The 12,264-nt window shown below is 42.7% G+C and overlaps 1 protein-coding gene and 1 non-coding gene across 3 annotated transcripts in view; one reads left to right on the top strand and one right to left on the bottom strand.

The window, feature by feature from the left end:
• Positions 1-12,264, bottom strand: part of GTF2F2 (general transcription factor IIF subunit 2) — a 167,753-nt gene that overhangs the window by 147,752 nt on the left and 7,737 nt on the right. For both annotated transcript variants that reach the window (XM_063595937.1, XM_003807668.4), the window contains one exon: positions 1,861-1,934. In XM_063595937.1, coding sequence (XP_063452007.1) covers positions 1,861-1,934 — 74 coding nt within the window. The remainder of the gene's footprint in view (positions 1-1,860; positions 1,935-12,264) is intronic.
• On the top strand, positions 704-805 carry LOC112439353 (U6 spliceosomal RNA). The gene has a single exon (XR_003027651.1). It is a non-coding gene; the product is annotated as a U6 spliceosomal RNA (small nuclear RNA).

Raw genomic sequence — 12,264 nt, 5'->3', positions numbered from 1 at the left:
CTCGAAAAATAATAATAATACTGATCTTCACTCACATCATAATCGTCACTCACAAGTTCTCTGAAATGGATTATAATCAGCTGTGGCCTCAGCAGCTTCTTCCACAAAGCTAGAGTTGGCTGACTCCACATCAGTAAAGAATTCCAGAGCCTGCGTGTTCTGTGGTTGGCTCTAGGTCCGTGGTCAAGTCTAGGTTAATGGTTAAATCTTGGTCTGTGGTTAACTCTAGATCAGCGGTCAATTCTAGTAGGTCAGTGGTTGATTCTGGGAGTAGTGTGGAGAAAGTCACAGCCAGGGCATGGAACACAAAGAAAATAAGGACCTTCCTGAGCACGGTGCCTCCACGGAGGGCAGAAGCATCCTGAACTGTATATTTAAATACCACCTGGTACTTAAAGCCATGAGACCAAATGAGAACACCCAGGAAGTGAAAAGAGAGAAAAGGAAAGAACTAAGGACTGAGTCCTGGGGTCACATAACATTTAGAGACAGAAGATGAGAAGGGGCTCAGCAAGAAACTAAGAAGGAACAGCCAATGAGGGGAGAGGAGAAGAGATGTGTCCTAGAGTAAAGTGGGAAAAAAAAAGTCTCAGGAAAAAAGTGATCAACTATGTCAAATTCCACCGAAGTTCAAGTAAGAGAGCTGCTAGTTGACTCTTGGATTTAGGAATGTGGACGTGGCCGATTATGAAAAGGAACATGTGCTCGCCTCAGCAGCATATACTAAAATTGGAACAATACAGAGAGGATGAGCATGGCCCCTGCACAAGGATGACATGCGAATTCGGAAGTATTCCATATTTTGAAATAAATAAATAAATAAATAAGGAACACAAGTTTTTTTTGCAGCAGCTTCCATCAAAAGGTGGAGTCTATTTTCCCATAACTGAATCTGGGCTTGGCCATGTGAGCTGCTTTGGTCAAAAGGACTTTAGCAAATGTGACACAAGCACAGGCTTTCAAAGTGCTTGTGCACTGGGGCTTCCTCTTTTCCTACTAGAACTCTTTCACCATCATGTGAATGAGCTTGCTAGAGATGAAATAAATAGCTGTTGCCCCTGCTGATGTCAACTCAACCACCACATACAAGTGAGGACATCCTTGCCAGGAAGGCCGCCCAGGCCAGCCCCAACCAGAATTGATCCATAGAATTATCAGCAAATAAAATGGCTTTTGTTCTAAGCCACTAAGTTTTGGGATGGTTTGTTATGAAGCAAAAGCTAATTGATAAAGAGGAAGATACCAGTAACAGACAAGAGCTGTTTCAATGGAATCATGGACATACGAATCTGAATGGAGTTGGTTAAGAATGAATGGATAGAAAGAATGGAACACAAGGCCTCCAGCTGACACTAGCTGAGCTTTAGAGGCTTTCCTTTCTAACAAGGCCATTTCCTCAACCAGAAAACTATATTGTTACACTGTTTTCTAGATACTCCCCACCCACTTCCAAAGCCCCTATAAGTAGGCCCAGTGGTACAGTGGCAAAGTCCTGCTGCAAGTACTTTCCTTGGTGCATCCAGTTATACCCAGCCTAAGCAAACCTGCTCAAGGAGGCAGACAGGATGGAGGGGTGAAAGAACTACATAATCTGCTGCTTCACCGCCATTAAGGTAAACCAATAAACTTGATATTATATTTATACCACCAGTCACTAGGAGTGTGGGTGTGGGGATATGTGTGTATGTGCAAGGATGTCTCCTTACAGGGCACCTAACCATCTCCTGACAAGCCTTGACATGCTCATTACTTGTCATTTTCCAAGTAAACTCTGATCAGAAATTATAATCACTTTTAAAAGCACTTATAAAAATTTCAAAAATAGCTTTTTAAAATGTCAAGAATATGTAAATAACTTACTTGGCAATCCGCAGTTTCCCAACTTCACCTCTTCCAGAGGCTTTAGCCCATTGCTGTGACAAATATTTAGGAACCTAAAACAAAGTAAAACACTAATAAGTCTATTTTAGATGCTAACATCTTTTCAAACATAAAATGATATATTGCTTCTATTTTTATTTTCTGCCTCTAATAAGGGATCATTATCAAGTTATCACTGTATGTTTTACACTATATAAAATACTAAGACACGTAAAAAATGATTTTAGCTCTCAAAGAACTTAATCGAGGTGGCAACACAAAACTAACACAGGTCAAATAACCTAACAATAATAAAGCACCAACTTATCTTCCCAAATAAGTCCAATTAAAGGTCACAGAAGAGAAAGGCTATCAGAAAAGGCTTCTCAGAAGAGAACAGCACTCACTATAGTAACAGCATTATTTAGAAACACCACTGGGCTTAAGATTATTTCAAAAGTCAAGTTTTATTATGTAGAAAATTGTAACTTTGACTACTGTGAAGAAGAGGCTGCTAATATAAAAGGATTATTAAACAGCATAGCTAACATTTATATAATCCTGCCTTCCTGACACAGTTGTAAGCACTTTATATAGATTGACACATTTAATCCTCACATCTCTATGGAACAGGTACTATTACCCCCATTTTACAGATGATGAATTTGAGGCACTCAGGGACTACACAATTTACTCAAGGTTATACAATTAGTAAAGATGGAGACAGGATTTGAACCCAGGCATTCTGCCTTCAGGGTCTGTGTTCTTAACCAATACACTATATTGTGTTGTAACTGGATACATGCAATAAGAAGGACTTTAATTCCCAAAAAGGAAAAGTGGATGATATATGCTGAATCCCTACCATATACCTTATCTCATTTCTTCTAAAAAGTAATTTGGACTCTGGAATCAGGGCATACCTTGAAAGTTATCCTATTATTAGGAGTAAATGAGATACACCCAGTATAAAGCATAATACCTTACACAAAGCAATTACTCAGTAAGTGTCAAGTGTCATTATTTTTTCATGACAAATTTGGAGTGACAGTCTAGCTGCCAAAGCTGAGAAGGAAAGAAATTCTACCTAGCAGTACTTCATGTGCAAAAAAACACGACTTGACCACTAGTCAAATAAATTGCAGTACCTTGGTACAGCAAAAATTCAGGAATAGAAGGGTGAAAAGAAGCCCCTGGTGGTATTTGTTCAATTATGTATGCACTCTTCACATTAAAAGTTACTGAACAGGGCTGGGCGCGGTGGCTCACGCCTGTAATCCCAGCACTTTGGAAGGCCGAGGCGGGCAGATCACGAGGTCATGAGTTCAAGACCAGCCTGACCAACATGGTGAAACCCCACCTCTACTAAGAATACAAAAATTAGCCGGGCATGGTCGTGCGTGCCTGTAATCCCAGCTACTCAGGAGGCTGAGGCAGGAGACTTGCTTGAACCTGGGAGGCAGAGGTTGCAGTGAGCCAAGATTGCGCCAGAGCAATACTCCGTCTCGAAAAAATAAATAAAGTTACTGAACAACTACTAAATACTATGGGTTCATGGGGTGTGGTGGCTTGCTCCTATAATCCCAGCACTTTGGGAGGCCAAGGCGGGCAGATCACTTGAGGTCAGGAGTTCTAGGCCAGCCTGGCCATCATGGCGGAATCCTGTCTCTACTAAAAATACAAAAATTAGCTGGGCGCAGTGGCACATGCCTGTGGTCCCAGCTACTTGGAAGACTAAGGCACGAGAATTGCTTGAACCCAGGAGGTGGAGGTTGCAGTGAGCTGAGATTACACCACTGCACTCCAGCCTGGGTGACAGAGAGAGACTCTTGTGTCAAAAAAAAAAAAAAAAAAAAGTTAGACAATATACTAGAGTCCAGTCAGGTACCATGCTAAACATCCATTATCCTGTTTCATCCTCCCAATCGCCCTGCAAAATCACATTCTCCTCATCCTACAGATGAGAAAACTGAGGTTCAGAGGGTTGAAATAACTCAAGAAGCCAGGATCAGATTCAAGACTCAACTCCAGACTGGTCTTCTGCTCTCTTCACTAGACCATACTACCTCTCACAAGGGTATACATGCTAAAGAAGAGTATGTAATAGATCTAAGGGAAAGAGGATTTTGAAGATTCCATATCTCAACAAAACTTCCACTACACTGTACTCCATTCATCCAAACAAGCTTAGAGGATTTGGCAAACTCCTTACGATGACTGTATCTACCCATTCGGTCTCCTTTAATTACAGGTGACAGAAAACCCACTTAAAGAGGATTTCATGTGCCAAATAACAAAAAATTCCAGAGGTAGCTTTAAGGTGGCTTCATTAAGGGCTCAAATGATGCCCTCAGGACTCTTTCACTATTTCTTATCTATCCCTCCCCCATGTTAACTCAGTTATTTGGCAGACCCCCACCTCAGGCAGCAAGATGGCAGAGGCAGCTCCCGAAGAGCATAAGTCTTCTTCCCAGAAGTCCCTAGCGAAAATTTGTCTTTCATGAAGCTGACAAGGGTGTGTGCCCTTTCTTGGACCTATCACTGTGCCCAGAGATGAGATACTTCACTGGCCAGCCTGAGTCAATGACATCTTTGCGGAAGGGTAGTCAATACCATTAAAATCACACAGATTGAAAAGGGGAAACAGTGGTTTCCACAAGCACAATCAAGATTCTGCAACAATGTCAAAGTAAATGGATACTGGTTAAAGAAGCAAATGTCCACAACATTATCTGCTGGATATCCTATGAACTTCTCATTCTCAACAACAGTATCCCCTTCATAATCTGTATTTCCAGCAACCATCCTAAGCACCATCTCCTAAATTCCTAGCTCTCTCCTTAGTACTTTTGTGGCGGAATCAGGAGGACCAGAGAGAGACCATGGGGTGTATACAGGAGGATATCTTTAATGAGTGCACTCAGACCCAGCAGACTTAACATCCAAAGACTGGGCCCAGAACAAAGACAGCACTTGACTTTTATACACACTTTAAAAAGGGGTGGGCTAGCTTGAAGCAGGCTTACAGTGGCACGAATGCAGGGATACAGAGGCAGGACAAAGACAGTTAAATCAAATTGTAACAGGTTCATAACTCAGGATTACACATGACCATTGCCATGCAGCCCAGATGTCCATTACCTAGGTTTGCCTAGTGCCTAGCATGGCTTATTCCACGGCCTTCACTATGGCGCCCAGGTGGCCTGCTCAGACGGTTTATGACCACTCCACTACTTAGATAAAACAGAATACTTGAAGTCACCAGTTACAGAGAATGGAATTTATAAACTCATACCATAAAACAAATGAAAATTTGTTTTTCTTCTCCCTATGTTGAGGGAGTGCTGGGAGAGTCTCCAGAGCACATTCCTTTGTGTCCTGGCTTCTTAGATAGATAGCATTATCAAGACTTTCCCTGGGTCTGGGCTGTGCCCGTTGCTGCCTCTGGGACAAGTCAGCCTAATATAGGAAAGCTTATTTCTCTTTTTAATTTTATTTTTCTTTCTTTAATTTCCCACCTCACTTTGACTCCCAACAATTCTTCTAACCCTCAATTTGCTGACTCTAATTAACATCTTCTCACTGTCCCCCATCTGCTATGTCCTCATTTCTCTCTTTAATGAAACTAGATTCCATGGTCCATCATTATAATCATTCCCTTGCCCCATCTTCCTCTGTCATACTAGCGTGGCAAAACCTTAATCCTGATTAAAGCCAATCTCTACTTCTCTTTATTAATTTATAATTTATCTGTGGTTTTATTTTATTGTGTTATTCCTCTTCTCTGCCACACTTGCACCTGAGCAGCTGAAGGAAAGCTCTCGATCATGCTAGCTGGTCTCACATTAAATACATGGCTACAAACATCAAGTGAGCCCTTAGTGACACCTGGCAACTTAACTACATCTCCCTAGTCAATTCGGTCCCTCACTCCTGATTATTCAAATGTTCTCTTTTCACTTCTCGAACCTAGAACACCTCTTCCTTCCTCCTCCCTCTGTGCTGACGTGACTTCCTCTTCCACCGAGAAAAAGCAAACCATCAAATCTAAACTTCTACATCTACCACCTAGCCACAATTGGATACTTTTACTTGCTTTACCCTCCTTAAACAATGGATAAACTATGGCCAATCCCTCCACTTGTGCACTGAATTTCTTTCCCTGTTATGTAACCAAGGACATCTTTCCTTCAAGTACACCCTTAGTATCTGTGACTCAGGGCAAAAGTAATGGGACTTCGCTTCTGTAATTAGGTTACATAAGATTATAACTTCTGTCTTCTCTCATTGCTTTCTCAGTGTGCACACTCTGATTTAGAAATCTGCCATATTGAAGAGGCCGATGTGGCAAAAACAAAACTAACCAAAAAAAAAAAAAAAACACTAATGACAAGCTTTAGCCAAGAGTCAGCTAGGAACTTGGACTCTTAAGTCCAACAACCCTGGAGGAACTGAATTCTACCAACCACGTAAGCTTGGAAACAATATTTCCCCAGTCAAAACTTCAGATGAGAATCCAACCCTGGCTGATACCTTGACTATCGCTGGTGAGAGACTTTGAAGCAAAGGAGCCAACTAAGCCATGCCAGGAGTCCCAGCCCACAGAAGCTGTGAAATAATAAATGCATGTTGTTTTAAACTACTAAGTCCATGGTAATAGGTTATATACCAATAGATAATTAATACATTAAGCAACAAGCACTCTTCTAAATGCTGTAAATATATTAATCATCTACTTCTCACACAATCCTATTAGTGTCTTCATTTTACAGATGAGGAAACTAAGGCACAGGGAGGCTTATAAATTTGCTCAAGAGCATGCACCTTGGAAAGGGCAGACTTAATAATCCTTCCCACCCAGTGTCTGATTTCTCTACCTTTTCTTTCTCTCTCTCTTTTTTTTTTTTTTTTTTGAGACAGGGTCTCATTCTGTCACCCAGGGTGGATTTACAATTTTGGCTCACTGCAACCTCCACTTCCTGGGCTCCAACGATACTCCCACCTCAGCCTCCCAAGTAGCTGAACTACAGGTGTGCACCACCATGCCCAGCTAAGTTTTGTATTTTTTGTGGAGATGAAGTCTCACCACATTGCCCAGCCTGGTCTCAAACTTCTGGACTCATGGGATCATCCCACCTCAGACTCCCAAGGTGCTGGGATTACAGGCATGAGCCACCGTGCCTGGTCCTCTGCCTCTCTTTATGGCAAAACTCCTTGAGAGAGTTCTCTATGTCAGCTGTCTACACTTACTCCTCTGCCACTTTGTTTTGAACTTACTCTAGACAGCCTCTCCTCCCTACCACTCCATTGAAACTGATCACAGGGTTATTAGGATCTCCAAATTACCAAGTCAATGTTTAGTCCCCATCTCTCATACTTATCAACAATATCTGAGAACTAATTATTTCCTTTTCCTTCAAATACTTTATTCACTTGGCATCTGAGTAATCACACTCTCTCGATTTCTCCCTCTACTTCTCTGGACTCTCCTTTTTGGTCTCCACATCTAGATTCTCATCTTTCTGGCCCCTTAACTTCAGTGGGCACTGGATTCAGTCCTTGGATCCCCCCTCTTCTCTCTATACTCTTTTTTTTTTTTTCTGAGACTGAGTTTCACTCTTGTTGCCCAGGCTGGAGTGCAATGGCGCGATCTCGGCTCACCACAACCTCTGCCTTCCGGGTTCAAGCGATTCTCCTGCCTCAGCTAATTTTGTATTTTTAGCAGAGACGGGGTTTCTCCATGTTGGTCAGGCTGGTCTCAAACTCCTGACCTCAGGTGATCCGCCCACCTCAGCCTCCCAAAGTGCTGGGATTACAGGCATAGGCCACCGCGCCCGGCCCTGTATACTCTCAATCTTAAGTAACTTCATCCAGTCTCGTGGCTTTAAATACCATCTGTATGACAACTCTCAAACTTAAAACAAGCTCAGGTTCTCCCCTGAAGTCTCAATTTATATATCCAACTGCCTACTCAAACTCTCCATCTTAATATTCAGTAAGCATTTCAAACTTAAAATCTCCATACTAGAACTAATTTCTCCCTCATAAACCTTGCTCCTGCTGCAATTTTCCATATCTTAATAAAAGGCAACTCCATTCTTCCAAGCACTCAGGCTGAAACCTTGGAGTCATCCTGAATATTTTTTTCTTATACCCCAAATCCAATCAACTGATACATCCTGTCAACATCTTCAGATTATATCCAACTCCAGACTTTTCTCACCAACTCGAGTTACTACCTTAGCCCAAGCCACCATCATCTCTTGAATAATTATTGTTTTAACAGCCTCCTGATTTCCTTGCTTCCACTTTTGCCCATGTACAGTTTATTCTCAATAAAGCAGCCAGAATGGTCATCTTAAAACCTAAGTCAGATGATACTGTTCTGCTCAAAACATTTCCATTTATTTAACAGACATCTACATAGTGCTTACTATGTTTACCAGACACTTTTCTAAACACTTTACAAATATTACTCCATTTAATCCTTATAACAGCCCTATCATCATTCGATTTTGCAACTGCAGAAACTGAAGCACCAAAAAGCTATTATTTGCCCAAAGTCTCACAATCACTAGCGGTGAAACTAGGATTCTAACCTAAGCAGTCGACTCCATAGTCCACGATTTTAGTCACCATGCCATGCTGCCTCTCCATGGCTACTAGCTTCCCATCTCACTCAGAAGAAAACTCCTATAATGTCTTAGGTGACCCAGTTCCCTGGATGATCCTATCCCATATCTTCAACTCCTACTCTCCCTCTCACCTTACTCAAACCACACAGACCTGTGAACATTTGCGGTGACGTCCCATCTAAAGACGCATTTGCTGTTATTTCTGTCCGAACACTCTTCCCATGGGTATCTGCAAGGGCAAGCCCATAAATTCTTTACGTCTCTGCTTAAAGACCATCTTATCAGTGAGGTCCCTTCCTGCCCTATTTAAAGTAGCATCACCAGTTACTTTATAGATCCTTGACCTTGTTTTATTTTTCTTCAGAGCACTTATCATCTGCTTTAAATGTATTTGTTTATCGTCTATTCTCCCTCCTTATTAGAACGTAATCTAATTAGAACGTATCTGAACAGGCAGATATTGTAATTTTGTTTACTGTCATATCTCTAGCATCCAGAATAGAAGAATAGTTATCATTTTAATGACTGGATATTGAAGAAACACTAATGTAACGGCAATGATGGTCAATACTGGAATATACCTAGGATATATAATTTACTACACTTCATTTCATTCTCAGAGGGAAGTCTCAGTTCAGAGATCCACCTTAAAATAAGGGGGAAGGGCTGGGCATGGTGGCTCACGCCTGTAATCCCAGCACTTTGGGAGGCTGAGGTGGGTGGATCATTTGAGCACAGGAGTTCGAGACCAGCCTGGGCAACATTGCAAAACCCCAACTCTACAAAAAATACAAAAATTAGCCAGGCATGGTGGTGTGTGCCTGTGGTCCCAGCTACTCGAGAGGCTGAGGTGGGAGGATCACTTAAGCCCAGGGAGGTCGAGGCTGCAGCGAACCATGATCGTGCCAGTGCACTCCAGCCTGGGTGACAGTGTAAGACTCTGTCATAAATAAATAGGAAGAGGACAAAATGCAAATAGTAGAGTAGGACATTTTCTAACCTACTACTTTGCCCTAACTGCTATACCCTGAAATGCTCTTAAAGAGAACACAAGAATGTTTGGAAGCTTTGGAACTCTTAAATGAGATCATACTTCTTCAACATATTAACCAGATCAGGATTTTCTGTGATCAAACTACTGGAGACTACAATTTAGGCCTTCAAACAAGAAAGCACTTCAAGGGAAAGTAACTATATAACATACATTAAGGCAAATTTAAGAATCAAATTCAGTACTACAAATTATACCTAATACAAGCAATTGCCAACTTAAAAACATTGTGTCGGGCATGGTGGCTCACACCTATAATCTCAGCAATTTGGGAGGCTGAAGAGGGAGGATCACTTGAGCCAGGAGTTCGAGACCACCCTGGGCAACATACAGGGACCCCCATCTCTACAAAAAATTTAAAAATTATCTAGGCATATTAGTGCACACTTGTGATCCAAGGTACTTGGGAGGTTGAGGCAGAAGGATCGTTTGAGCCCAGGAGTTGGAGGCTACAGTGAGTCATGATCACATGCCACTGCACTCCAGCCTGGGTGACAGAGCGAGACTCTTTCTCAAAAAATAAAATAAAATAAAATAAATTTTATTTTTTTAAGACGGAGTCTCACTGTGTCACCTAGGCTGGAGTGCAATGGCACGATCTTGACTCACTGCAACCTCCACCCCCCAGGTGCAAGCGATTCTCCTGCCTCAGCCTCCCGAGTAGTTGGGATTATAGACGCCCGCCGCCACGCCTAGCTAATTTTTGTATTTTTAGTAGAGATGCGGTTTCACCATATTGGTCAGGCTGGTCTCGAACTCCTGACCTCGTGATCCGCCTGCCTCAGCCTCCCAAAGTGCTGCAATTACAGGCGTGAGCCACTGTGCCCGGCCGCAAAAATAATTTTTTAAAAAGGCCAGGGGGGAGGCCGGGCACAGTGGCTCACACCTGTAATCCCAGCACTTTGGAAGGCTGAGGCAGACGGATCACGAGGTCAGGAGATCAAGACCATCCTAGCTAACATGGTGAAACCCCATCTCTACTAAAAATACAAAAAATTAGCCGGGCATGGTGGCGGGCACCTGTAGTCTCAGCTACTCGGGAGGCTGAGGCAGAAGAATGGCGTGAATCCGGGAGGCGGAGCTTGCAGTGAGTCGAGATCGCGCCACTGCACTCCGGCCTGGGTGACAGAGCAAGACCTGTCTCAAAAAAAAAGAAAGAAAAAAAAAAAAAAAAAAAAAAAGGCCAGGGGTGCCAGGCACAGTGGCTCATGCCTGTAATCCTAGCACTTTGGGAGGCTGAGGCAGGCAGATCACAAGGTCAGGAGTTCGAGTCCAGCCTGGCCAACATGGCGAAACCCCGTCTCTACCAAAAATACAAAAATTAGCTGGGCGTGGTGGCGGGCGCCTGTAATCCCAGCTACTCGGGAGACTGAGACAGGAGAATCACTTGAACCCAGAAGGCAGAGGTTGTAGTGAGCCAAGATCGTGCTACTGCACGCCCAGCCTGGGCGACAAGAGCAAGATTCCGTCTCCAAAAAAAAAACAAAGCCAGGGGTGGTGGCTCATGCCATAATCCCAACACTCTAGCACTTTGGAAGGCCAACGTGGGTAGATTGCTTGAGTCCAGGAATTTGAGATCAGCCTGGGCAACATGGTGAAACCCTGTCTCTACAAAAAAAAAAAAAAAAAAAATTAGTTGGGCGTGGTGACACATGCCTATAGTCCCAGCTACTCAGGAGGCTGAGGCAGGAGGATCACTGCAGCCCAGGAGGCAGAGGTTGCAGTGAGCCGAATTCACAGCACTTCACTCCAGCCTGGGAGACAGAGTGAGACCCTGTCTCAAAAAGAAAGACCAAAAAAAAAAAGCAGATTGTGCTCCATAAGTTAATGGACAAAAACAAGTTTGCAGCTCATATTGCACTGTCTTCATTATTATAATAAAATTGTAGATTCCCAGGTAAGCCCACCAGCTTATTTAATTCAAAGGTTCCTAAAATACTATACCTTTGCAATAAAAAATAATAATAATAGCACATTAATTATATATAACTCTCTACACCACGAACTTACAGAAATTGGCTTCCCAGAAGTCCCGGCCCTATTAAGTCTGAAAAGAGGGAGGGAGAGGAAGAAAAAAATGACAGTATATATGGTTTCAAGGCTCCAAAACACCATTGTCAACATATCACTTACGAGGTATCTGTGTTATTTCCACTATCTCACTCATTACTGAAAATCAGATGGAGACAAGGTAATAAGTACAACAGGGTATGGTTGCTTAGATTTCCCAATACCAGAGAAAGTGACAGAAAATAACTCACTACAGCATTATTTCCTCAAGGAAACCTCCCTTGACTTCCTAGACCAGGACAAGTCCCTTGCTATTCACATGCACAGAAACAATATTCCTTGCTTCAGTGTCCTTCTCTGAAAATAATTGTTTTCGTTAAGACCAATATTTGACTGATGTCTGTCTCCTATACTGGGCTATAAGTCGTAGTTTACACAGTACATACCATGTCCGTTTTGTTCACTGTAACATACTTAGAGCCTAGCAATCACTGAAAGCTTGTGGGATGAATCAATCTGCCCACCCATTCACTCAAACTGGGCAGCATAAGAAAGTGGTTCTTGTCGCTGGGCACAGTGGCTTACGCCTGTAATCCCAGCACTTTGGGAGGCCAAGGCAGGGGGATCACGAGGTCAGGAGTTTGAGACCATCCTGGCTAACATGGTGAAACCCCGTCTCTACTAAAAATACAAAAATTAGCCAGGAGT

This window comes from Pan paniscus, chromosome 14 (assembly GCF_029289425.2).
Source record: "Pan paniscus chromosome 14, NHGRI_mPanPan1-v2.0_pri, whole genome shotgun sequence".
Taxonomy (NCBI): domain Eukaryota; kingdom Metazoa; phylum Chordata; class Mammalia; order Primates; family Hominidae; genus Pan; species Pan paniscus.
The sequence above is the reverse complement of the archived record's forward strand: the minus strand, read 5'-3'. Positions and strand labels throughout refer to the sequence as shown.